Source organism: Sceloporus occidentalis, unplaced genomic scaffold (genome assembly GCF_023333645.1).
Source record: "Sceloporus occidentalis isolate IW3139 unplaced genomic scaffold, rSceOcc1.0.p SCAF_1, whole genome shotgun sequence".
Lineage (NCBI taxonomy): Eukaryota > Metazoa > Chordata > Lepidosauria > Squamata > Phrynosomatidae > Sceloporus > Sceloporus occidentalis.
Genome location: NW_028316981.1, coordinates 165,194,767 through 165,222,378, shown reverse-complemented (window position 1 = coordinate 165,222,378; position 27,612 = coordinate 165,194,767). Strand labels below are relative to the sequence as shown.

Sequence of the window (27,612 nt, the reverse complement as noted above, 5' to 3'; positions counted from 1 at the left end):
TGAAACAATAGAATCATAGAATTACAGAGTTGGAAAAGACCCCAAAAGCCATCCAGTCCAACACGCTGCCATGCAGGAAGTCCAATCAAATCATCCCCAACGGATGGCCATCCAGACTCTGTTTAAAAACCTTCAAAGAAGGAAACTCCACCACCCTCTGAGGGAGTGTATTCCATTGTTGAATAGTTCTTACTGTCAGGAAGTTCTCCCTAATGTTGAACTGGAATCTCGTCTCCAGTAGCTTGAATCCATTGTTCCGTGTCCTATTCTCTGGAGCAGTAGAAAACAAGCTTGGTCCATCCTCAATATGCCATCCCTTCAAATACTTAAACAGGGCTATGACATTACCTCTTATCCTTCTCTTCTCCAAGCAAAACGTACCCAGCTCCCTAAGCCTCTCTTGACATGTGTAAACATCCCTAACATATAATGCTCCTCCTCCTCCTTTCCTGTTTAGCCTTTTTCTCTTAAAAAGGTTGTACCCCTCTATTATTACATTTTAATCATGAGACTCATCTTGCCAGGTTTCAATGATGCATATCATATTGTATTTTGTTTGTTGTGCTAAAAGTTAACAGCAACAACCAGATATGTCTTCCTTTTCCCTCACCATGGGCATCTGTCAGAAGCCTCATTCCTTCATCTTGCATTTCTGGCAAGAATAACAGTTGGAACTTGGAAGAGACCTCAAGGGCCATCAAATCTAAACCCCCGAAAAACAGGGGGCAAAACACAGGAAAAATAAAGTGACCTCCAGCTGGTAGGGCATTTATAGGATACATGCTGTGAAAGCAGGTTGAATTTCAAATGAACCCATGCTCCAGGGCTAAAATCTGGAGCAAAAAGAAGATGGGATGCTCTGACTTTGCATGGAAAATGTGCATCTTCATCCTGCAAAAAAAAAAAAATGGCCCAGTGCTAGTGTGGAGCTGCACCAAAGAAAAAATGGAATGTGTGACACTTCAAATTGATGTAATTACATCATACACAAACCAGGCAGTCCAACTGGGTGGCATGGGGTGAAGGGGTCATGTACAGAGGGCTCCATGCAAATGTATTACTTGGTGTGAAGTCCCAGTGTCCCACATTACACAGGATTCCTCGCCTGTTTTCTCCAAAGTAGTTTGAGGCTTTTCTTCTTTCAGAAACTATGACGGGGTACAGACCGCCCAAAAAGGGCGGTCTGCCCAAGCCTTGTTTTGCTCCGTGACGAAGCTGCAGTGGACAAACCGCATGGCTCTCTCGCAGAGCAAAAAGAACCTGCAAAAAGCAGGTTCTTTTCCTGGCACACTTGTGATGTCCAAGTGCGCCAATGGCGCACTCGCGACATCACAAGTGTGTCGTGATGTGCGGACACTAAGCGTCCGTCGCATCAAAATGGTATCAAAATGGTGGCGCCCATCTCTACAGGTGCCACCATTTTGACGTACGGAATACATGCTAGGGTTGTGGGGCGTCTGTAAGCAACGCCCTGAGGCATTCCTTACGTGCTAAAAGGCCCATCTGTACTGGGCCTATGTAACTATCCCTGGTTCCTACCACACTCAACTTTACACTTTACCCCTCTTTATTAATAAATGTTTTCAGGTACTTAGTAGCACGTTTCTGTTGTTGTTACTAAATAATCATTTCAGGCCACTCTGTTATGAACGAGAAGAAACATGTTTTTTATTTACACAAAGTGTTTATGCTGTTATTTCTCTTGGTAGCTGTTTCTTAAACTTCTGATTAAAAATGTTATTTTACTTTACTGGTTAGAAAATTATCATTAGTTTTTTTGTGGGTTTTTCAGGCTATGTGACCATATTCTGGAAGAATTTATTCCTGATTTGTGGCTGGCATCTTCAGAGAATGCTGGCATGGAAGTGAGTGGGGTATTTATATATACTGTGATACCCTGGGTTGGGAGGAGTGATTTCCATGTTAATCTCAGTGTTGATCAGTTGTTGAATGGCAAGGCCTCAGGGTGAGCCTTCAGAGGAGGATTGGTGTCTATTTATTTGGTGATCTGTTGTGTGCTGGGGAAAACCCCTGACCCCAGGTGGTTTTTATTTGCATGGACAGGGTCTTGATTTTGGTAATCTTTCAATATCTTCAGTTCTTTCAGTATCTTCAGTGACACTTCAGTAGTGTTATATTTGTTTACACACACTTTCCTCAACAATCTATTCAATGTGAGTATGAATCCTATGAGTATTAGACTTTATGCACAATTCACAAATTCTTCAGAAGTCCTATTGTGGATTTGAGCCTTCACTTCACTAGCTCTCCATTTCTCACAGAACCTATTACCTTAAACTGGTTTCCTAGGACTTCTCTTGCCCCTTTTAAATTTATCCTTCCCTAACTGGGAACCTAAGTCCCACCTGCTCCACAGGCCAATTCTGTCACCCCCAGCCTTCTTGGCTGTTGACCCCTCGGGACCATTACAAACCTTCCCACTCTCAACTGCTTCTCCCCCATTTTATATACAAACTTCATTTATATACCGCTTCATACTGCCTAAGCAGTGTCTAAGCGGTTTACAACTGTAAGCTAATTTGCCCCCAACAATCTGGGTACTCATTTTAGCGACCTCGGAAGGATGCAAGCCTGAGTTGAACTTGAGCCCTTTTGCTGGTCTTGAACTCGCAACCTTATGGTTTTGAGTGAGTGGCTGCAGTACAGGCATTTAACCACTGCACCACCAGGGCTCTTCATCAGGCTAGCACCCACCTTTTTGCCAGTCGGACCCAGATTGGTTGCTCTGAACATGCCATTTGGACCTTGCCTCTCCATACTTAGCACAAAGAGGGAAGTACTAGGGGGTCACAGGTGAGGTGTGTGTGCGATGGTGCACATGTATGGTGGGGAAGTGACAAAAGCAATAACCCCACAGTGCAGACAGCCCATTGGTAATCATCCTGCATTGTCAGCGGCTCATGTGGACTGCTGGGTTTCGGCCCACTTCTGGAAAATGCAGGATCAACCCACTTTTTCCTGCTCATCTCTTCCATTCCTTATCCTATTTTTTTATATATATATATATATATATATATATATATATATATATATATAATATTTTATGCTTTATATTTATTTATTTAATTTTAGTCTATTTTTATTTTATTTTATTTTATTTTATATTTTCATTGTATTTCTGTTTTAATTATTATTAATTTTCATTTTATTTCCTTTTTAATTTTTTTTACATATAAGCATTTTTTATTTATTGTTATTCATTTTTATTTTTATGATCATGTTTAATCAAAAATAAATTTGGAAGTAAATGAATAAACAAAAAATTGAAATGAAAAGTACAAACTAAAATAGAATAAAAATAAAATAGCATTAAAAAATTAAAAAATAATTTAATTTAAAAATTAAAAATGAAATAACAATGAAAGGAAAAATAAAATAAAAATAAAATGAAATGGAAATTAAATTAAATTAAAATTTAAAATAAAATAAATAATAAAATATATAAAGTATAATAAATAAAATAAAATAAATATGAAATAAAATATAGAATAAAACAATAAAATAAAAATAGAATAAAAATAAAAAATAGAATAGAAGAAAATGAAATCAAATAAAAATCAAATATAAAAATAAGCATAAGCATAAACTAAACCGAAAATAAAGCAAAATAAATAAAAATAACATAAAGTAAAAATAATTAAATTTAATTTTAAAAATAAATTAAAATAAATTAAAAATGAGTGAAAGATAAAATAAATGGAAAACATAAATAAAATTAAATAAAATTAATAAATGAAAGTATAAAATATAAAATATAAGATGAAATCAAAAATACAATAAAATGGAAAATAAAAAATAAAAATAATAAAATTAAATATAAAATTAAAATTAAAATTAAATTAAAAATAAAATAAAATAAAATAAAATAATAAATAAATGGAAAATAAAATAATAGAAATATAAATTTTAAATTAAAAAATTAAAAACTAAAACAATAAAATATAAAATATAAACAGAATAAAAATTAAATAATTTAATTATGAAAAATGAAATAAAATGAAAGAAAAATAAAACAATGAAAATATATAATTTTTTAAAATGCAAAATGATCCAAATAACTTCTCTTACACATTCCGGTTTTGTTATTCCCATTATTATTATTTTTTATCGGAATTGCATCTATGCACATCTCTTCCAGTTTGGTAGTTCACATGTGTGAGTACTCAAATAAACATGGAGTCGATGATGCAAATGTATTCCAAACCCGTTCAAGGCATGCAGAGTTGAATCTTGAATTATCGCAGGTCTATTCACTTTGGTTATCCACATTGCCAACAATCAATGATTCACACTGCCAATCGTTTTTAAAAATTCAGGAAATACCAATATCGATTATCCTGGAGTAAGTGGGGTTTTGTACCCAACTGAATTGGGTGCATTCAGGATGCATGTGAACAACAGAGATTGAACCCAGATTCATCCTGGATTATTTTCACCATCTGAATAACCCCTTAAAAGCAGGTTTGGCAGAAAGAGTGAATCAAAATATTTCAAAATACACAACCAAGAAGTGTCTATATTTACTGTAGGGACTTCCAACAGCTGAAAGAGGAAACCTTCTCAATACAAATTTCGTAGTTGTAACTAGTCTTTAGCGAGGAAATCCCATCAAATGATGCATCATCCAGGGAGAAATGCTCATCACATTTCTGAGACGGCTTTTATTGGTGCAGAAAGCACCAAGCAGAGAGGATAAGGCTGATTTACATGGCCCAGGTGCAGCTGGAGTGAGTATCCAGGCAAAGTCCCAGGTTGCAGCTCCAAGTCCCTCATTAAAGAGCCTCAAATAACTCCCTCGCCAAGCTGTCTATATTTAGCATCCCTCATGGACGCCGGACACATTCCCAGCTTCTCTCAGCCCGAGTTAATCTTCCTTCTGGGAATCTGCAGTCAAAGCTGCTCTTTTGTTTAATGCCCTACTTGGACTCGTCACTGACCATCTCAGTGATGTCACAGGTAGAGCCTCAGCCAGAGATGCCATCACTAGCATGGCATTATGACCTCACCAGGAAGCACAACCAATGGAAGAAGAGCAGAGAAGTCTTCAAAGCTATGCACATAAATTCTTAGCAGGATTACTAGGAGTATTATATAGCCCTCCTGATGTGATACAAGATACCTGCAACAGGGTGAGAATGAAAGGATATGGGGCACAGGGGAAATCTAGAATTCTTACCCCCCCCCCCCCCAGCAGTTGGGAATCACTCCCTCCTGGAAAGGTCCCATTTCTCCTTCTCTTGGGCTGCATTCACACTGCAGAAATAATCCAGTTTGATGCTTTAACTGCTATGGCTCAAATTCTGGGCATTCCATGGCACTGCACCTTGCAGTTAAAGCAGTGTCAAACCAATTATTTCTACAGTGGGGATGGAGTCTTGGAAGTCTCATCTTAGTCCAAACCCAGAAGGTATGCGAAAGAGCAAGGGTAAGGAGGAGGATAGGAGGGATACAATGGCTGCTTCTAGAGTATCCCTTTTTTATTTCTCATTGCTTTCCTTTGATTGTTCACTTTTTACACTGTCAGTCCAGATGGCACTGCTGCTGCATAATTGCATTATTGCAATATAATCTGTTTGTCCTCCCATGTTTTTTCCAAACCTGATTTATGGACAATTTGGGGGCAATCAAACATCCCGGCAGTGCCACTGTGAGCAGGCAAAAATGTGGAGATTTTTCAGGATTCCTGTGAATTCAATTCATCCTTCACAGGCTCTGCCAGTTTTGTTGCTAGTGAATCAGGGATTAGTTGCCCCTTCATCCATCCACTTCTGTCTCTTGTGAGAACGAGTTTTAATTATTAATTTGGATGCATTATTTTCCTCTTTTTCATGTTTCTTTGGAAAAACAATGCACCTGGAAGAAGAGTGTTCCTGACTCCTGGCCGGTGCTGAGAGCAACTGGGCAAGATTCATTAGCTCAGAGTTTTTCTAAAGTGGATATCCCAATTACACAAATCCCCACTATAAAAAATGGAGGGGACAAAGCAATACAAACCAAGCTTTCGTCTTTACTTACACCTTGTATTTGAGGCAATTTCTGCAGAAAGATCAGTAGCCCTTATCTACTCTGCGCATGTGCCTTTAACTCGCCAGTCAACTTGTGGTCACTCCATGAATTTCATAGGGTTTTCTTAGGCAAGGAATGGCACACAGGTGCTTTGCAGTTTCCTATATATAGCAACCATTTATTTATGACCCTTCCTTAGTTCATTAACTAACAGGATGATCCAGCAGCTCCTGCGCCAACATAAATCCCAGTTCATTCGCATGACAGTGCAAGAGCTATTCCTGTTTTTTCATCACATGCGTACAAAACTGCCTTTTCTAGAATTGGAATTTTCTCGTTTTCCCCAAAACTGCCCCAAAGCACTGCCATTTAAACATGCCATAAACAGTTAATGTGCTCGAGTTTCCCTCCCATTTTTGTTCGCCTGCACATTATCAGTTTTTGAACTCCCCCCTCATAGCATATTTTGTATTGAACTAGGCACACCAAAAGAACCCATGGGGCTTCTAATTCATGTGGCAGAAGGGCTGTGCTTTTATCTTTTCAGTAATGTTTTATTATATTGATAATTGTGTTTATGCTGTTTTAACTTTGTGTTTTTCACCACCAAGTGGTTGTTTTATTGTTTTTACACTTTGTACAAATATTTTTTTTAGCTGCGCTCTGTTTTTAATTGCTTGCAAGTTGCCTTGGCTTCTGTACAGATGATGGAAGGGGGAGCGGGGAGAGGAGATAAATAAATATACAGTATAAACAAATGAGTTAGCTCCTTCCTTTTTTACCTCAATAGAGAACATACAGCTCCTTCAAGAGGTCTTCCCATTAAGTGTGCAATGCTGGGGAGCACATGTTTTATGGCCAGGTGTGTAAAATTGAATAAATGTGGTGAATCTCGCTGGACCCATGTAAAGGATGATGTAGGTAAGGTAGAGATACTCTCTCTTAATCATAGCTGAGCAGGATCAGCCCTGGTTAGCACTTGGATGGGAGAGCACCAATGAATACCAGGTGCTGTGGGCTATATTTCAGAGAAAGGAACTGGCAAAACCACATCTGTGTATCACTTGCCTAAGAAAACCCTATGAAATTCATGGGTTTGCCATAAGTCGACAGGTGATGTGAAGGTGCAGACACATGAATGTGCAAGGGTGGAAGATGCCAGAATGAAGTCTGCCTATCCATTTTATTGTATCTGGCCATCATAGGGCCTGGATAAGAGTAAAGAAAGCTCCCTGGATCAGTCCCAAGGATGATGATTTTCTCAACGAAATAGTTTCAGAAAGACGTAGGCCTTGGCTCCCTCATTCCTGAAGCGGATGGGGAAGAGCCAGGGCTCTCTCTGTCCCACATACTGATCTCCCAGCACTATTTACAGGCTGCAAAGTTTGGGATTCTTGAGCTACTCTGGTCTGGTCCAATTTCTGGCCCGGGTCCCTACTGCCATGGAAAGCTGCAGAGCTTGGGTTGGCTGGAAGGCCAGCAGGCTGACTGGAGCCAGAATCCATTCTAAGCTTCCATTTTTGTTTGGGATCATTAATAATTAGAGAGCAGGGGCTGTGTTTTTGCCTCTGAACTAGCAGTGTTGCCCCCCAGCAGGAAACAGTCTTTGGCCATTTTCCTTCAGAGTTAATAATTTTCTAGAATGAAAACCAGTAAGGCCAAAGCCAACCCAATGATTGCACCTTCTAACTTGGAAATTCCACTTCTACTCAGAGATGTGTGCTCACTTTGGAATGAGTGAAAAGTTGAAGTGCATGGGGAGTCAAGGGGTTCAGGTTTTATTTGTATTCAAATGAATGCCTTGAATAACCAATAAGCCCATGATAGATTCATCTTAGGGTTGCTATAAGTTGGAAATTATTCGAAGGCATAAAAACACAACAACAAAGACATACCTTTCAACATTTCACAGATGAAAACCAAGACACATGCGGCTGTGCAACATCAGTGTGGTCAAGATGCGAAAAAGTTATAAATAAGGAAGAACAGATAATCTAGGAGAGGCTGCATCAGTTTGCATTTGTCTGAGCCTACAGGGAAAGGCAATATTCTGCTTCCTCCTTGTCTTCTCCTCATACTACTACCGAAGTAAGCTGAGGGTAAAGGGGGAAATGGGATGAACAGAGAGAAAATGGGACATTCTAAAAGAAGATGAAAACGTAAGACAACAGAGGGTTAATCTGGACGGTCCCTGCCATTTTAGGACAGTTGGATAGTATGGTATGAATGGTATTTATCTTCATTGTCACATTTGTGTTCATTCATCCCTTCTTTAGGGAAAGTCATTTTGCCCTATAGAAAGAACACCACATCTGACTTCAGCATTTACTTTTATTGGTCACTATTTTATTTTTCGAAGATATGCAACAAATGTCTGAGCCATTTTGTTTTTGAGGCAGAAGTGGTGCCACCAATGGATGCCATTGTTTTATTGTTCATGATTCCCAAAAACATTGGTCCTCCAGATGTTTTAGACTTCAGCTGACAAAATTCCTGATGGTTGGCCAACCTGGCTGGGGCTGAAGTCCAACACCCAGAGGACCAAAGTTTGGGGACCACTGTTGTAGTTCTTATTTTTCACACACAAAGAACTCCCTCTGTTCCAAAATTTCTTGGAAGCAGGCCTTACTTGGAACCAAGGCATTTTTGAAAGATCGTAGGGCATTCAATAGGAGTAGCCGCTACGATGCACTCAGATGGCAGCCACCGCTACAAATTGTTTTAAAAGTTAAAGAAAACTGACATGACAAGATGAAAATAACATTAAAAAAGGATTTTTAAAAAGGAATCCTGAAATTAATATGGTCTTTCATAATCAAGAGAAAGGGTGTAACGACACTGCAGAAATAAAGTAGTTTGACACTACTTTAACTGCCATGACACTAGTCTACAAAATCCTGGGATGTGTAGTTCAGTGAGGCACCAGAGCTCTCTCTCACACAAGGCTAAATACCTCATGAAACTACAAATCCCAGGATTCTGTTGGATAAATCACAGCAGTTACACTGGTGTCAAACTGATTTAATTCTGCAATGTAGCTACACCAAAGAGAGTCCTGAAAAAACATTGTCTGGCATTCCTGTTACATTCCAAATGGGCATGAAGCTAGGCTGGCTCAACTTAATTGCTTGCGGCCTCTGCAGCTGATGAAAGAAAAACTCAGAATGGTTTATTTTTAGCCCAACAGGAGAGAAACTAGTGAGTTGCAAATCCTATAATTCAAATCTAAGGAAGTGAAGAACACACACAATTTCTTTCATTCTCCATGAGAAAATTCAGCCCAACTGACTGAGATATCCCATCAGAAACTGGTAAACTGTTAAAAAATGTTTCAGTAAAAATTGTTTTTTCCACATTAAAAAACACATGTTTTCTCATTAATATTACTTTTTCTCCCAGCATTGCCTTCGTACAAAACATTTTGTGCAGAAAACAGTGGAGGCTGTCAAGCCCTTCTTATTCACAGATTTATCCATGGATTTCAAGCATCCACGTCATGAAAATATTCAGAAAAAATGTATAAATTCCCAAAAGCAAGGCTTGATTTTGCCATTTTACACAGGGACACCATTTTACTATGCCATTGTATTTAATAGGACTTGAGCATTCACAGATTTTGGTATCCATGGGATGTCTTGGAACCAAACCCCAGCAGATACCAAGGACCCACTCTACATTGGAGTTTATCACACGGGAGGAATTTCTTTTAATTTCAAATGAAAAGAAAGTGGGGCCAGAACACATTCACATGAATTTGCTAGTTCAGCGAATTTACGTGAATTCGAATTGCATTCAAACTGACTTTCCCTTGCCTGAAAATAGCTTGCCATTGCCTGAAATTGCGTGTGGTAGTCTATCACGCAATAACATGAAACGCCATGATTGCCTTCAGATTGCCATTGGATTATACTTCAGTTTCCCTTGTCTGATAAACTCCATTGTTTTTCTGTGTGTGTTTTTTCCAAGGATTTTAAAAATGCAAAACCAAGAGGGTTTTGAAAGAAGTGAATTTTGCATTTATATACACACACAGAGAGAGAGAGAGAGTATATATATCATAAAATGCAAAAACAATTCTAATCTTGTGCAGTAGAGATTAAACCTTTGAAATTATTTTCTCTTATGGGCAAGAATGAACAAGCGGAGATATACATCCCTACTCAAATCTCAATTCAACCTTGAACTCACCAAGCAAGCCTCTCTAGTTTCTTGACTTCAACCACCTCCTACCTACAATTATGGGATAAGTAGAAACATGCCTTGCAGGGCTGTTGAAAGGCTAACTGAGGATACCACTCATGGTTTGTCATCTAAGTGAAAAGGGATGGGCAACTGCCCAGGACTGAGGAGCCATAATGGTCTCTGTGGAACCTCAGAGGGCTCTTGCCCTCCATTTTTACTCTCTCCCATAATTTTCACCCCCGAATGGGAAAGACCACTTCCGTTCTAGCCTCTGGAAGTGCTATTTGCCGTTTGCCACATCTTCAGGTGTTTTTCCATGATACATTTAAGCCTATATAGGATTTTCTTTTTTAAAAAGTCATTGGACTTCCTGCTTTGATCACTTACTGTTTTGAAGAAATGCCCCATGCTGCATCTACGCTGCAGAATTAATGCAGTTTGAAGCCACTTTAACTGCCATCGCTCAATGTTATGAAATCTTGGGATTTGTAGTTTTGTGAGATATTTTGCTTCCTCTGTCAAAGTTCTCTGATGCCGAAATCCCAGGATTCCATAGGATGCAGCCATGACAGTTAAAGTGGTGTCAAGCTGCATTAATTCTGGAGTGTGGCAATGGCCTCAGTAGGCCAGAGGAAGACCTCAATAAGCCTAGAAGAGGCAGAGTCCCCAAGCACCTTCAAATATGACAAAATGTCCAAAAGCAAGCTCCCTCCCAGGCTTGTAGGGTTCTACTGGCCATTATGGAGCAAAACATTACTCTTTCTCCCTCTTCATCGGGGTGTCTGCACAGGGATCCTTAGGGTCTCCAAATTGAGACCCACATGCAGCCTATGGGCCGCAGTTTGCTCACTGCCGGGCAATGCCACCTTTCCGGCTAGAATGGCACAACAAGGAATTTTCAGCTTCTGAATCATTTTTTAAAAATTCACATGTTTTTAAATATATCAAAACAGTGTAGGTGATTGAGACAGTGACGTCACAGGGGCTGTGACATGTGTTGCAAGTTCTACAGTAAGGGCTGTTCGACAGTGGAACACACTCCCTCGGAGATTGTGGTGGAGTCTCCTTCCTTAGAGGTCTTTAAACAGAGGCTGGATGGCCATCTGGCGGGGATGCTTTGATTTAGATTTCCTGCATGGCAGGATGGGGTTGGAATGGATGGCCCTTGCAGTCTCTTCCAAGTTCCAACTCTATGATTCTATGATTCTATGAAATAACTATTGTTCAATAGTTGCACAAAGAAGACCACAATATTTGCACAACTATTGAACATGCAACAGCGAGTCCATCTATATTGCAGAAATAATGCAGTTTGACACCACTTCAGGTGCTGTAGCTCCAATCCATGGGATCCTGGGATTTGTAGTTTTGCAAGGACACGAGCCTTCTCTGCCAAATAGTGCTAGTGCCTCACAAATTCACAAATTCCAGGATTATGTAGGATGGAGCCATGACAGTTAAAGTGGTGTCAAACTGCATTCCAGATGCACGCTACAACTCAAGATGTGATCAGTGTGCTACACACACACAAACACACACACACACACACACACAGGCATGCGAATCGGTGGGCAGCATGTGCCAGAGACAAAGGAACTATTTGAGATAGCTTAAAAAGAGGGCACTCATCAGTGAATATCATCACCAAATCCAAAACAGGGCTGGTTTTTAGCAAACCAGAGTGTGGAGCAAAGTGTAAATTTACAGCGCTTCATAAATAAAGGATAATAATAATAATAATAATAATAATAATAATAATAATAATAATAACATGAAAAAGGAATTTAAAAAGAATTTAAGAAATTAATATTGAGATGATTGTGTCTTTTAAAAATGCAGATAGAGGGTGTATCCATACTGCAGAATTAAAGCAGTTTGACACTACCATAGCTGACATGACACTATCTTACAGAATCCTGGGATTTGTAGTTTGGTTAGCTACTAAGCAAGGAAGCTAGGAATGTACATCCTCACTTATTTCATTTTCACAACACAAGAAAAAAAAAATTAAATTTTAATTCTGAAAGATCAGAATTTTTCCACACCAGGCAAGAACATGAGAAGGTTTTACACATTTTTCAAGGTTTGTTTGTTTGGCATTTCAGGTATTATTTGATGAAAACATTGTTTGTGCAACAAAACATGATATTTTGTAAAAAAATACATGTTTTCCCACAAAAAGCATATTTTGGAGACTTCCAGTGTCATGGTGGTGCACTGATCAACCTCAGAGAGTTAGCTCCTGAGGATGACTGTTTGTTGAGGGGATCAGATCAGATGGGGGATTAACCAGGTGGTAAAGTGAATCCCCCCAATAAAGAGGAGACAGAGGGGCATTTCAGGTGTTATTTGATGAAAATGTTGTTTGTGCAACAAGACATGATGTTTTGTAAAAATACATGTTTTCCCACAAAAAGCATATTTCGCAAAACAAACAAAACGAAAACAATGTGTTTTCACTGAGAAACGTTCTCCAAAAGTGCCCCAAATGAAACAAAAATTAAAATGCACAAAAATCTTGGGACATGTTGAAGACGACAAAATGGGCATCATCGAAAATGAGAAAAACTGCAAATACTATTTGCATAGTAGCTGGAATATCCTGAAATCTGCAAGGCTGTGGATTATAGGAAACCGTTCGGCAATTTCAATGCAGCTAGCCTGAAAGATGAGAAGTATTTGGATTTTCTGCTGGTTGGTCAGGTTCAGTCTTTTGAAAGAGAGTGCTCAAGGGGACATGATGACTGCCTTTAAGGCTAGCAACATGTCAGTCCTAATACTCGCCAAGCAATCTTACTGCTGAACTTCAATATTTGTAAATAATCAATACCACCCAATATTTCAGATCCCTATTAGTCTTTTCAAAAACATTGTCCCTGTCCGAGTCTTCCCCTAAAACCAGTGGCATCACTAGGGGAGTGTAGACCGCACCAGGTGACACCCTAAGAGGGGGTGACACCACTGCTCCTCAGACATCTGTCTTTGGCAAAAATAGGCTGTGGCACTCACCTGTAATCCCTTTAAAATGCTGAGAAGATGGCTTGAGTAGGGTGAGGGTCACTGGGAGAAAAAAGGAGACACTCCAGGGCTTTTTTTTTTGTATTGGTTTTATTGTGTTTTTATTGTATTGTATTGTTTTTTTGATGTGCACCTCCCTGATCTCTGGAAGGGCGGTATATAAATAAACTATTATTATTATTATTATTATTATTATTATTATTATTGAAATAAAATTTCAAATTAAAAAAACTAATTTAAATTAAAAAATAAAATAGTATTTTTAAATTTTTCTTTAAAAACATCATGTTTACCATATTTTCACTTTAAGCACATGAAACTGTGTCTATGTAAATAAATTTAGGTTGTGCATATGATACTGTAATTTAAAAGTATAATTTTAATTGTGCCAGTTTGTTTATGTCACAACTAATACCATTTCATTCAGTGATACCTGTATATGGGAATTACAATTTATGAATAACGTTATTACAAAAAAACCTGATTACAGATTTTGTATGGGGTGGTATGGGAAGAGGTCAATGGGGTCATCCATGAGTTACCGCACCAGGTGATGCCAAACCTAATGATGCCACTGCCTGGAATGGCTCTACACAAGGTATTCGGCACGTGCTCCAAAGCACCCTTATCATCTGCTTCCATGCCAGCCTGTGCCCTGGGGAATTCTGTGACTCAAAAGAAACCCTGCTTAGCATGTCAGCTCTCAAAGCAGGGTGCCTCTGCCTATTCCCACCACCCCCACTGGCACATTTGCTGTAAACATTTCTCTGGCTGTCACTGCCAGCAACAAAGAGAATGTCTCCCACTGTCAGAAACACAGCAAGGGCAGGAGTTTTCTCATTTTGACTTCAAAGGAGGTGTTTCAAGTGTTGAGGAGTTCCAGACATGCTGAGAGAGGATTCACAGTTGGTATAGAAAGGTGTGTGTGTGTGTGTGAAAGAGAGAAAATTAATATAAAGGTATGTTCACACAGAGAGCCAGCATGATGTAGTGGTTTCAGCAATGGACTACGGCTGAGATCAGGGTTCGATTTCCTGCTGGGCCAATGAGGTATAGTAGTTTGAGTGTTGAACTAGGACTCTGGAGACCAGAATTTGATTCCCGGCTTGGGCATGAAAGCCACTGGGTGACCTTGGGCAAGTCACATGCTCTCAGCCTCAGGGGAAGGAAATGGCAAGCTTTTTTTCTGAATAAATATTGCTAAGAAACCCCCATGATAGCATCACCTTAGGGTCACCATAAATCGGAAATGACTTGACGGCACACAACAATTATTACAAACATACATGGAAACTTACTTAGCAAGTTACACATTCTCATCCCCAGAAAACCCTGCAATAGGTATGCTTTAGGGTTGCCGTAAATCAGACGTAACTTGAAAGCACACAACAATCTTCACACAACTATCTTCCAAATGGCCCAAATTAACTGCAGCATCAAGCAATCCATCTCTGAACCATTGCTCTTTGGGTGGAAATCCATCCATCATTTCTTTCTTCTTGCAGTCAAACTGTCCTTAAACTGTAGAAAAAGGCAGCAGCAGCTCTTTTACCTTACGGGGGTCTCATGGAAGATTACAGGTGCCCTCCCTTTTTTTTCTTCAGGTAGGCCTATTCTGCCTTTAATAGCTGGAAAACAGGTAAGATTTTCTGCAAAGGTCTCCTCTGCACCTCCATGACCTTGAATAGTTTCATCTGTTGAAATGCCTGTCATTTGCACTATTATTAAAGCTACAGGAGGAGGGGGAGGAAAGCATTCCACTCAACTAGGTGTGCATTTACACTGCAGAAATAATGAGGTCTGACATAGGGTTGCCATAGTGCCGGACCTCCAAACCGGGGAAAAAGTAGGACAAAATTTTCAAATGTAGGACACACAAAAATTGTGTCCTACATTTGAAAATTATGTCCTACATTTTACCTCGCAATCGCGGTGGGGAGCGGAGGCCAAGCGGCGAGGGAAAGCCTCCACTTAAGGAGGCTTTCCCTCCCCGCCTGGGCCCCGCCGCGATCTGAGGCCAGGATCGGGGCCTCGCCTCGTTCCCGGCCCCCGCGGAGGCCAGGAAGGAGGCGAGGAGCCCCCCGGCGAGCGCCGCGGCCTCGCCTCGTTCCCGGCCCCAGCGGAGGCCAGGAAGGAGGCGAGGAGCCCCCCGGCGAGCGCCGCGGCCTCGCCTCGTTCCCGGCCCCCGCGGAGGCCAGGAAGGAGGCGAGGAGCCCACCGGCGAGCGCCGCGGCCTCGCCTCGTTCCTGGCCCCCGCGGAGGCCAGGAAGGAGGCGAGGAGCCCCCCGGCGAGTGCCGCGGCCTCGCCTCGTTCCTGGCCCCAGCGGAGGCCAGGAAGGAGGCGAGGAGCCCCCCGGCGAGCGCCGCGGCCTCGCCTCGTTCCTGGCCCCCGCGGAGGCCAGGAAGGAGGCGAGGAGGCTGCAGGGAGGCGTGGAGGTTGGCGCTGCTGCGCCCAAGAGGCGCCGCCTCCCTGCAGCCTCCTCCGCCTCAGGCCTCGCTGCCCTCCTTTTCCTCCGCGTGACCATGCGCGGGGGAGGAGGAGGGCAGCGAGGCCCCAGGGTTGCCCAGCAACGCCGCTGCAACCAGGCTTTTCCCGGTTTTTGGCTGCACCCGTGCCGTGACCGGGCAGGTGCAGCCAAAACCGGGAAAAACCCGGTTGCAACCGGGTTATGGCAACCCTAGTCTGACATCACTTTAACTGTCATGGCTGCATCCTACAGAATCCTACAGTTTTGTGAGGCACTAACACTCTTTGGCAGAGAAACTAAAAACCTTGTAAAACTAAAAAAAAAACAAACCCAAAAACCTAGGAGGTCATTCACACATTGTTTTTTAGGTTTGACATTCATACTATGGAACCATATTGCTGTGCATCTCTGTGAGTTCAGTTGTTCACATGTGCAAATATTCAAATAAAGATGGAGCCAACAATGTGAATGCATTCGAACCCCTTTTTTGGTATGCAGCATTTTATTTGAATATATGGGTCTATTCGCATAGGTTATTCACACTACTGACGATGCAGATCTTTTTTAAAAACATGGGGGGGGGGGGGGAAACAATATCAATTATCTTTGATTAAGTGGGTTTTTGGCAGCCCCCCAAAAAAATCAGGTGCATTCGGGATATGTGTGAACAATGGAGATTTAATCTGGATTAATTCTGGATTATTTTTACTGTGTCAATAACACCTAGGACTGCATAGGATGGAGATATAGAGCTTAAAATAGTGTCAAACAGTATTATTTCTGTAGATGCACCATAGGTTTACCAATCAGAACAGTAGTAGTTGCTGTCTGCCCCACTTACTCCTTCTCTATTTTAAGGAAGCAGTGGAAATGTTCCACTTTAAAATAAAAACCTGACACTACATTTTTGTTTTTAACAGCAGCTTGACACACATAGACCTAGCAGAGAGGCCAACAACAGAAAAGGTGGGTTTTGCTTACTGCCTAGGAAGCTGTCTTATGGAACTAAGCTGTGGTTTGGCGCTCAGATAGCAGTGGCACTTGGGGGTTTACTCCTTTCCTGTGTAGACATGTGTGGAACGGAGCTGTATTCCTAAAGAAAAATGCTTGCATTTGTAAGAAATACAGCTTGCCCTGGCAACTTTGCTTTGGCCTAACCCTGTGCCATTAGCCCTAAGCACTGTAGGAAAACAGACCTCACTTACCAGGCCATTCCCAAACAAGGAATTCAGCTCTCAAACTGGAAAGCCATAGATGGAAAGGATAAGCGGCAAGACACATATCCATCATGTCTAGGCCTAGATGCTGTTGCATTGTTGTTGTTAACTGCCTTTGAGTTGACCTCAGCCCATGTTGTCCCTTTGTATGAGAGACCTCCAAGTCATCCTATCCTCAATGGCCTTGCTCAGTTCATGTAGATTCATGGACATGACTTCTCTGATTGAGTCTATCCCATTTGGAATGCAGTCCCTTTTTTCCCCATTTCCCTCCACTTTACCAAACGTTATAATCTTTTCTAGTGAGTCCTTTCTTCTCATGATATGAGCAAAATATGACAACTTCAATTTACCGTATATATTTGACTATAAGTTGATCTCATGTATAAGACAAGCCTGGGGTTGCCTATTATGCAAATTATTGTATTAAATTAAATTATATTAATTCTCTCTCTCTCTCTCTAATTAAATATTATATATATATTAAATATATATTAATATAAATTATATACCTATATACCTATATATAAATATATAGATATAGATAAATAATATTAATATAATTTATATTAATATATATTCAATATATATAATATTTAATTACAGAGAGAGAGAGAGAGAGAGAATTAATATAATTTAATTTAATACAATAATTTGCATAATATGCAACCCCAGGCTATTTTGTACAAATCTGGGATAAATTATAATAACTATTAAATTATTATAATTATACTGATATACATTTGGATTATGCAAATTCATCACATTGATCATTGCACTTTTCCTACCATCATGCTTCAACGTCAGTAACAGTACCAAGCGAAGAGCTCTTTCTTTCTTCTTTTCCCTCCACCTGGCGTGAAGGGAAGGAGGCTTCCAAGCAGCCCCAGAAAGTAAAAGGACTTCTTTTACTCTCTTGAGGTTGTTCGGAAGCAAGGTTCCACTGTGCTATCTATCCTAGGCTCAAGCTGCCAACACAATAATCACAAAGCACATGGCCATCTCTGCTTGCCTCCTTTCTTTTCCCGCCTTCTGGGCCTGTCAGGGGAAAAGGAGAGTGAATGGAAGAATAAGATGGCAATACTAACAGGGATGTAGTGGTTAAGATGCCAGTTCTGATGGTCAGAAGGTTGGCAGTTCAAGGCCCAAGTGCCACATGACAGAGTGAGCTCCTATCACTACTCCCAGCTTCTGCCAACCTAGCAGTTCAAAAGCATGCAAATGAAAGTAAATAAATAGGTACCACTTCAGTGGGAAGGTAACACTGTGCAATCATGCTGGCCACATGACCACTGGAGTTATCTTCAGACAATGCTGGCTCTTCGGTTTAGTAACAGAGATGGGCACCACTCCTAAATTGGTTATGTCAAGGAGAAGGCTGTAGGAAACGTCACCTTTGACGAAAGCGGAAGTGAATTTGATTGACAGCAAAGGAGCCTTCATTTTAAACCGGTATTGCAAATGTGAATTTCGGAGGGATAAATTACCCCGATTAAGGTAAATGATAGTGGGCACTTGCTTCCAGAGAGATTCAGGAGGGGTGGTGGATCTGCCCAGTTCCATCCAGGGCAAATGGGCCAGTGGGAATGGGGCCTGGGAGAAATGGCAACCCTACTGGGTACTGCATTTTGGTGACAGTATTCTTAGAATACTCTGCTAGAGATTCATAGGTGCCTTTCACAGAAATAAAGTTCCTAAGATTCATTAAGAGGAAGGAAGTACTATTAAACTAATTTAACACAAATAGCATAGGTATGCTCTAACAGTTGATTATTTCCAGAACTGACAGCAGTAATTTAACAAACGAGATGGCTATTGGTCAGTGAGGAAACAACAAGAAATAGGAACTAACTGAAATGAATTAAGTTATGAACTAAGCAAAGAATTTGCTAATCAAATGAGCAGCTTAACTACATTTATTTTTTAGGTAAAGTAATTAAATTTGAAATTCAGCTTAAATGTCCTCCAGAATTAAGTTATTAACTAACTAAATGAACCACAGTGCTAAAGAGCCAACACATTGTACATTACTCAGTTGGTTCTTTATCCAAAGCCTATTTCTCTTGAATTTTTCCCAAATTAATTCTCACTCTTTTTAACTGGTCAGGACTGGGAAGTTACAAAGTTTAGATTTCAGATAGTAAGAGCATCTTTGAAGAAGTGGTCTTCTTTACATTCAGAGAGTCTTCCTGTTTTCTATAATGGAAAGTACATAGAGATTTAAATCCAATTGCTAGTCCTAATAAGAGTGGAGGCATCATTGAGTTAATGATTCTTTGAATTAGTGGGATTTATGTACAGTAATGGTTGGTTTATCAATCCCTGGGAGTTTCTGCTACTTTATAGGCTTCTAAATGCCCTGGAATGTACCTTTAAAACACAGAGTGTATGTGCACATGCACATGGAAAATGCACAGAGCTATTTTGAGCCCAAATTATAATTACATACCACTATTCTGCTTTGTTACGCCACCTACCGTCTAGGAAAATTCTCCCAGACACTCACCTGCTTCCAACCTGTGCTCTTTGATACATCTTGCCTGATGAAGAGATCTGGACATTTAAAAAACATGTCCACATTTTTGTGCCCTTCTGGTTGGCATAATAAAAGAATGATACTAATATGGCTTTTGGGACATGTAACCAAAAGCTTGAAAATTTGATCTTCTCCTGATTATATCTCACAACCTCTCCTTGCCAGCATGGCCATGCTGGTTGTGAAATTCTGAGAGTTTTCATCCAAAAGCTAATTTTTCCAAGCTGTGCATGAAACAGTGTTAGTCAAGAAGGACTAAGACAGGTGTTGCCAATTCTGTTAGCCACCGAGAAGGCACATGTTTAGGAAAGGAAGAGCCAAGACTTGCATGATTTGAAACAAGCAAGAAAGCTACCTAGAACAATGGAGAGGGCACTAGTAGATATAAAAACATATCTTAGGATGTGAGGAGCAACGGATTTAAGTTATTATTATTATTATTATTATTATTATTATTATTTATATAGCGCTGTAGATTTGTACAGCGCTGTACATAAAACAATAAATATATACGAGTAAGCCTGCCTACGGCGTACAATCTAAGAAATAATAGGATAATACATATAAAATACAAAGCAATACTGGAAATGGTTCAATAAAACAGGCAACAAAAGAACATCAAATAGCAAATGATGATCACGCAATGCCTGGGAACGCTTCTCTGAACAGGATGGTCTTCAACTCTGTTTTGAAGCTGGTTAAAGAAGTGATGGCCCTTGCTCATGGGGGAAGAAGGTTCCAGGAGTGAGGGGCAGCAAGTGAAAAGGGGCGAATCCAAGATGGGGCAGAGAGAATCCTGGGCTGGGATAGCCAACCTTGACTACCAGAATGGAGGGCCGAGTGGGAGGGTGAGGAGAAAGAAGGTCTGATAAATAAGGAGGGGCCAACCCATGGAGGGCTTTAAACGTCGACAGCAGAAGCTTATACTGAATATGGAAAGGGAGGGGGAGCCAGTGAAGGGCAGTGATGGTGAACCTTTTAGAGACCGAGTGACCAAACTTAAAACACATTCCGGGGGGGGGGGGGGGGCTTCCAAGGGGTAGAACTTTTGCCTTCTAGGAGCAAGACTTCCACCTTGCGGGGGGCAGGACTTCCCCTTGAGATAGCTGAAGGCCTAGGTGGGTGGTGGGAAGAGGAGGAACAGGCGCACACCTGTTCCTGCTCTTCCCACCACCTGCCTGTTTCCATGTGCCCTCATAAATGGCGCCATGTGCCAGAGAGGGCACATATGCCATTGGTTCACCATCACAGGCCTAGCGTGAATCATAGCGAGTTGGTGTTGGGCAGTTATAGATGAAAGAAGGCAAGCCTCTGGCTATCCAGATATTTTGGACTACAGATCTCACAACTCCATACAATTGCCCAAGCTGACTGGGGCTGATGGGAGTTGCAGGTCAAATCATCAGGAGGGTTAATGTATGCTATAGCTGGATCAATGTCGTCACTCAGTATATGGAAGATTTTGATGATCCCCTGGTAACCTATGATGAGTTGCAGTTCCAACAGAAACACAGACCAAGTGGCCATAGATCAGAGTAGACTAGAGCAACTGCTTTAAATGTCAGTGCTCCCAGGTTTACTCCCCAGGTCAGGCAAGCAATTAAAAAAAACACGATCTTAAACTCTTGGGGTCCATTGACATTATTGATCTAGTATGAGTGGAAGAGCGTGTGGCCTTCCAGAATTTTCAGACTACAATTCTTCTTGTTGGTCAACATTGTCTTTGCAGCACAGTCCACCCAGAGCTAGAAGTACTAGTAATTTGGGTTGGATTAAGCAGGCAAATAATTAAACAGATTTGTACTTCCCTTGGGGGAAAATTGAAATCTGGGTTATGCTTGATACCTTAAGGAAATATTTGCTAAAACCACATAGCCACTATAAAACACCAATGGAAGAATTGTCATACATCCCTTACCTGAACCCAACATCAGGATAAAATCCAGAATGTAAGACAACTGCCTGTCACATGAAAATGTAGTCTCAGGAAAGGTCAGAGGGCATCAGACGATGAAGACAGCACAGCACAGGGAAGCCCAGATGCCTCACAGGAAGAGATGGGAGGCCAAATGCCAGCAGAAATGGGAAAGTCATGAGCAGGACCACTGCTCCCGCTGAAGCTGCTAAGAAGCCACAAGATGACTTAGGTGCAGGAACTGGCGTTCACATGGAAACCCACTGTGTAAGATGCTGACAGTGGTCACAAGGAGCCACGTGGGAGAATGATGATCCCACTGAGGAGTGTCCCAGTTTGCTTGCTGAAGCCACCACAACATGACACAATGGGGTCGCTCTGTCTCGTTCTGTCTCTCATCCAAAGCAGAGCAAGGAGGCACCCCATGCTAACGTGATGGTGGCACAGACTTGAAAGGCAGCAGTGGTGCTTGGCCGTCAGTGCTTTGTCAATTCCCTGGCACAGAGAGGGAGAGGGTGGATGATGCAGGCGTGAGGCAGTCCACCACAGATAAATCCCCAAAGCCCATCGGAAGATGGGAGAAGACAGTGGTGTCTCCTTGTCCAACTTAGATACACTCATTCCCTTTGGCTGCGAACAGCTGACGCTGCTGACTACAAACATGGGGCTGGGAATTCCTGTCCTTGCTGAGCCAACACGTTCTGGGAGGTGGCTCTTATGTGTGTGGGGGGGGGGGGGGAGGCAGGATGGTTTGCACAGCTGGGACATGGTGTTGGCTTTCACCCTCCAGGAGAGAGGAAGGGGAGTCGCATGGCCCTTTCTAAAAAAGCAACAGCAGGGCAGCAGGTTTCCACACAGCATGGAAAGATCCCAGGAGCAACGTTGTATGTGAAAAACCAAACTGAACCATCACAGCTCGGAGGGAAAAGGGGTGATGGTCTCTCAGAGCTGATAGTTTTTACCCAGTTTACCAGCAAACCGACTCATAGAGTTTGATCAGGCAAAGCTTTTGCCCATCCTCCTGTTATCTCTTCAATGTCCAGATGTGAGGGGCCAATTAAAGGCATAGAAGAAGCTCCCTTATTTTTTAATTTTGTAGGAGAGCAATTATATAGTCTCATATGTGCAAGTATTAACACTCTGGGGAAACAAACTGCTGATCAGCAAAGGAGAAAGGAAAGGAAGTCTGTTCTCAGAAAATGAATAGTAAGCACACAGAATACATTGCCACAAGATCCAGTGATGGTAGTGTGGCTATACAAAAAGAGAAAACAAAAAGGCAGGGCTCTGGCACCTTTAATACTGTGTGGAAGCTTGAGCTCCACCTGCAGAAATAATGTTATCTACACAAGTATTAAAGGACCAGAGACCTTGTTTGTTGTCTCCCCACCACCACCACCACCTTAATGATGATCACTTAGTTGATGGCATTTTAAAACCATTTGACAAATTCCCTCCTAGAATTTGTTGCTACAGGCTGATTCTCCCTTATGTGGAATTCCAAAATCCCAAATACTCCAAAATCCAAAACTTTTTTCATGGGTGGATGAGGTAGTGACACCTTTGCTTTCTGATGATTGAATGTACACAAACTTTGTTCCATGTACAAAATTATTTAAAATCTTATGTACAAAATTATATTCAGGATAGGTGTAAAAGGCATATATGAAACATAAATGAATTTTGTGTTAAGCTTGGCTCCAATCTCCAAGATACTGCATTATGTATGTATATGCAAATATACAGGTATTCCAAACTCCAAAAAAATCTGAAATCCAAAATATCTCTGGTCCCAAGTATTTCAGATAAGGGAGAATCATCCTATACCAACAGTTTATTAGCCATGGTAGTAGCTAAAAGGTCACAAGCTATAAAATTGTTATATGTGTGTATGTGACTTCAAGTTGCTTATTGACTTATGGTGATCCCATAGCATTTTCTTAAAAAAGGAATACCCAGAGATGGTTTGCCATTGTCCTCCTCTGATATATATACTCTACAACCCCTGGTATTCCTTGGCAGTCCCCCATCCAATTAGTAATCAGATTTGACCCTACTTACTTTCAGATGGGATCAGAAAGGATCTGGTGCTTTCAGGAGAAATAAAAGGAAGCAGAGATCTCCATCATGTCCTTCTTGCTGAGTAGTCCCCAGGAACATCTATTGTGGGAGACAAATTCCTGAATAATATAGATTTATGAGATGTCAGCTGTTATTATCCCATTGTGTCCTGATCCCTTTAAGCAGCTTGTGATCTACAGTTATTAGCATCTGTAGCCATTAGCAGGTAACCATTATCATCTCAATACCATAAAACAGTGGGAGGACAGGACCATTTTGCCATCAGTTCCTCCCATTGTGGCCAACAGTAAGGGACTGAAGGAGCTGTAGTTAAAAAAAAAAAAACAGTTGGAAAAACAGAGATCCCCTATCCTTGCTGTTAAGCAAAACTTCACCTGCTGATTTATTCACATCAAACTTTAAAGGCAGGAATGGGGAATCTTTTTCCAACCCAAGGGCTGTATTTGAATGTGTGAAAGTTCTAGAATTGGTGTGTGGTGATAGCAAGATCCTGCAACTGGGTAAAGGACAATGGTACAGTTAATAGAGCCAACACATAGGAGTCTTGCCAGCATACAACAATAGATATAACAATTTAAGGCCCTTTTCCAGCATCGGGATTTTCAGCACTGGACTAGTATTATCACCTAATAATGTCTGCAGATCAAGCTGCTCTTAAAAACAAAGGCACAGAGGCCAGTAAAATCTGTGGCATTCCAAACATAGAGAAAGGGTAGGCTTTTCTCTACAGTTCTCTGCCCTATTAAATTCAGTTCGGCTTCCTTCTAAATAATTGTGTACTGGGTTGTATATTTTATTTTAAGGATTTTAATGCCATTTTCTTATCAAGAGTGGTTGTTTAAATGTTGGACTGCAGCTCTGAAGACCAGGGTTCAATTCCTCCCCCGCAATGAAACCCATTGGATGACCTTGGGCAAATCACATGCTCTCAGCCCCAGGCAATGGCAGACCTCATCTGAACAAATCTTGCCAAGAAAATCCCATAATAGGTTTTCCTTGGCGTAACTAAAAAGTTGGAAATGACTTGAAGGCACACAATAGCATATAGTCTTTTGTAGTATATAGCCTTTTCTTCCATACGCTGCCTCTGTGAGCATTCACAACTGCTCCAGAACTGTTGACCATAGTATACTTTGAAGTGGACCCTGGACCCAGAAGAAAATGCTAAACAGTCTGAGCTTTTTTAAATATTTCCACTGCATTTCTGAAGACATAATTCAAATCTAACAGCAGGACTGTCTGTCGGTATAAACGGTAATGCCTGTGTAGATTAACATGGCCATGAAAAAGAGGTATCCTTTATACCTGTGGGAGAAGTGAGAAATTATGCAGAACTATTAAAGGTACCCTATCCTCTTTTTCATGTTGCTAAACTTATGTAGAACTTCCATGTTTAGGGGCAGTACATCTGTGGATACCAACTGCAGGAGGTCAAACAAGCTATTTATAAAGCTGGTCCTCTTCTGAATCTTTATCTTCACAAAACATCTGGGAGGATGTGTGAAAGAGTGTGTGACTAGCCCAAGGTCCCCCAGTGAGCTTTGTGGCTGAGCAGCAAACTGAGAATGCGGCTCCCACCATTCCTATTAGTAATGATTATATCTGTCTTCTAGTGCCGTGGTGGCAAACCTATGTGTGCTAGAGATGGCATGCAAAGCTGTTTTTTAGGGCATGCAGGGGGGGGAAGAGGAGGAACAGATGCACGCCTGTTCCTCCTCTTCCTCCCTGCCTTCCTGGGCCTTCAACTTTGTCCAGGGAAGTCCTGCCCCCAAGCACCAGGTGACACCCGGTGCAGGAACACCTTTGAGTTTGGGCACACCAAAAGGTTCGCCATCACTGTTCTAGTGAGTGCAAGGCAATGTGTAAACATACAACGCTTTATAAATAATAATAATAATAATAATGTACATGGCTCTCCTCCTCCCCGTTTTATCCTCATAGCAACCCTATGAGGCAGGCCTGGCTAAAATTTCAAGTAACCTTCCCAAGGCACCCAGTAAGTTGTCATGGCTCAGTGGGAAATAAAACTTGGACCTCCCTAGTCTGAGTCCAGAACTCTAACCACTACACCTCAAACCCTACTTGTGGGCTTTCCAGAAGCAAAGAACGACCCCTGCTGGATGCAAGGGGCTAGACTTGGTTTGATAATCAGTGTTTTATTTTGGTTAATTTTAAAAGAAAATCTCACGTATATACAGTTTTGGTGGGTCATGGCTACAAAGGCAGATCTAACAGCTGAGTTAAACTCCTTTCAAACATCTTGTTGTATCCCATAAAGTAAAAAAAAAATAATCCCTGGGTAACAGCCTTCTGTTAAAACAAGAAAGCTTTAGAAATTCTAAACTATGGCTTTCCAAGTCTTATCTTTAATAAGACATTGCCCTCTTGTGGTCAACCTGTACTATTGCACAGAAGCCATCTTATTGATTGGGATTGCTCTGGGGGAAGAGCTGACTGGAGCAAGTCTTATTTTAAGGCAAAACCTGTCCTATTAATGTCACAACAACTCATTTTATGTTCAAGATCAGGTGGAACATAGTGCCCTTAAATCAATTTCAGACTCCTGCTACAGTATTTATAACAAAGTACTGCAGGGTTGTTAAGTGACTGGGAGACTTCAGATACCCTCCAAGTGTCCTGATTTGCATAGGGGTCATTCACACATTATTATTTTTAGCATGACAACTCAGATAATCTCACTCACACATTTTAGGTCTGTTGTTCACACTATGGAAGTGCATCTACGCACATCTCAGTGAGTCTGGGTGCTTACACGTGTCAGCACTTGCATAAAGATGGAGTCAATGTTGCAAATGTATTTGAAACGCATTGAAGGCATGCACAATTTTATTCACCTGGGTATCACCTGGGGGGAACACCCAGAGGACAGGCACAGCTACTGGGAAAGCAAGAAAGGATGCCCAGCAGCCACATTGGACCTAAACAGGCCCTCCGGAGGGTGTACTGCCACCTCCCTCAGTAGCGGTCTGCGGAGTAGCCACCACACGAGGCCAGGGGGACAGCTGGCCGGGTGTGGTGGAGGGGTTAAGGCAGTTCACCCCCCACACACTGGGTTATGCCAACCCTAGTGACACTACTATTAGCCATCATGATCACATTCTGATTCTGCCAGGCCACACATGTCACTGTTTTCCTCTGTAAAATGCTGGAGGGTATGGAGTTTATCACACAGATGGGAAGAATTTCTCTTAATTTCAAATGAAAAGAAAGTGGGGCCAGAACGCATTCACGTGAATTCGTAGTTCAGCAAATTTATGTGAATTCGAATTGTGTTTGAACTGACTTCCTATTGCCCAAAAATAGCTTGCCACTGCCCGAAATGGTGTGTGATCACCTCTCACGCAATAACGTGAAACCCCATGATTGCGTTCGGACTGACTTCCCATTGCCCAAAATTGTGTGTGGTAGTCTATCATGCAATAATGTTAAACCCCATGATTGCCATTGGATTATACTTCCAATTTCCCTTGTCTGATGATAATGTGCCGAGACTTCCTTCTAGCCTGTTTCTATGTCTTCAACAGCAGCTTGAAGTTAATGTGTCATCACTGGTTCAGAGGTGCTGTTAAGGGCAGGAGTGGGAAAACAGTTTGACTGTCTCCTGTTTCTATTTTTTAGGGAGGAATCAGACCACCTGTTTACAGCTACTAGAGAACCTCAGAGATGGGACATTAGAGATGCTCTAATTATGTGCCTGGAAGAAAGTACAAAGAGATAACTTAAGCTGCATTTCAGATGTAAAAAACTGCCCTGTGTTGACATGCAGCAATGGGAAAGTGTCACATCTGAGAGGCAGATCTCAGAGGCACAGAACCCCAACACATAAATTGCCCAGGTAGCAGGTAGAAAGGCCAATTACATTAAATTATGTATAGTATTTACAAGTATTTATAAAACAATTACATCTAAAGACTTCAAATTGTGGAACATAGAATATGAAACAAACATGAGAAAAATCTACAATTCTGAGACATGTAAAATAGGTGGGAATAGTGCTATCCTTGAGATATTGTTGAGTTGTAACTCCCAGCATAGCATAGCTAATGGTGAGGAATGAAACTATGTACCTCAGAATACATTTCAGCTGTGCATATATTGCAGTTTAAAGGTAGACTTTTAATTGGGCTAGATGTTTATGTCACAACT

At 41.2% G+C, this 27,612-nt stretch overlaps 1 protein-coding gene across 1 annotated transcript in view; it reads right to left on the bottom strand.

The window, feature by feature from the left end:
• ZNF385A (zinc finger protein 385A) overlaps positions 1-21,416 on the bottom strand; it is a 290,379-nt gene extending 268,963 nt beyond the window's left edge. Inside the window, exon 1 of the mRNA XM_089480976.1 lies at positions 21,367-21,416. Coding sequence (XP_089337102.1) covers positions 21,367-21,379 — 13 coding nt within the window. The 5' untranslated portion in view covers positions 21,380-21,416. The remainder of the gene's footprint in view (positions 1-21,366) is intronic.
• Positions 21,417-27,612: the final 6,196 nt, after the last annotated feature.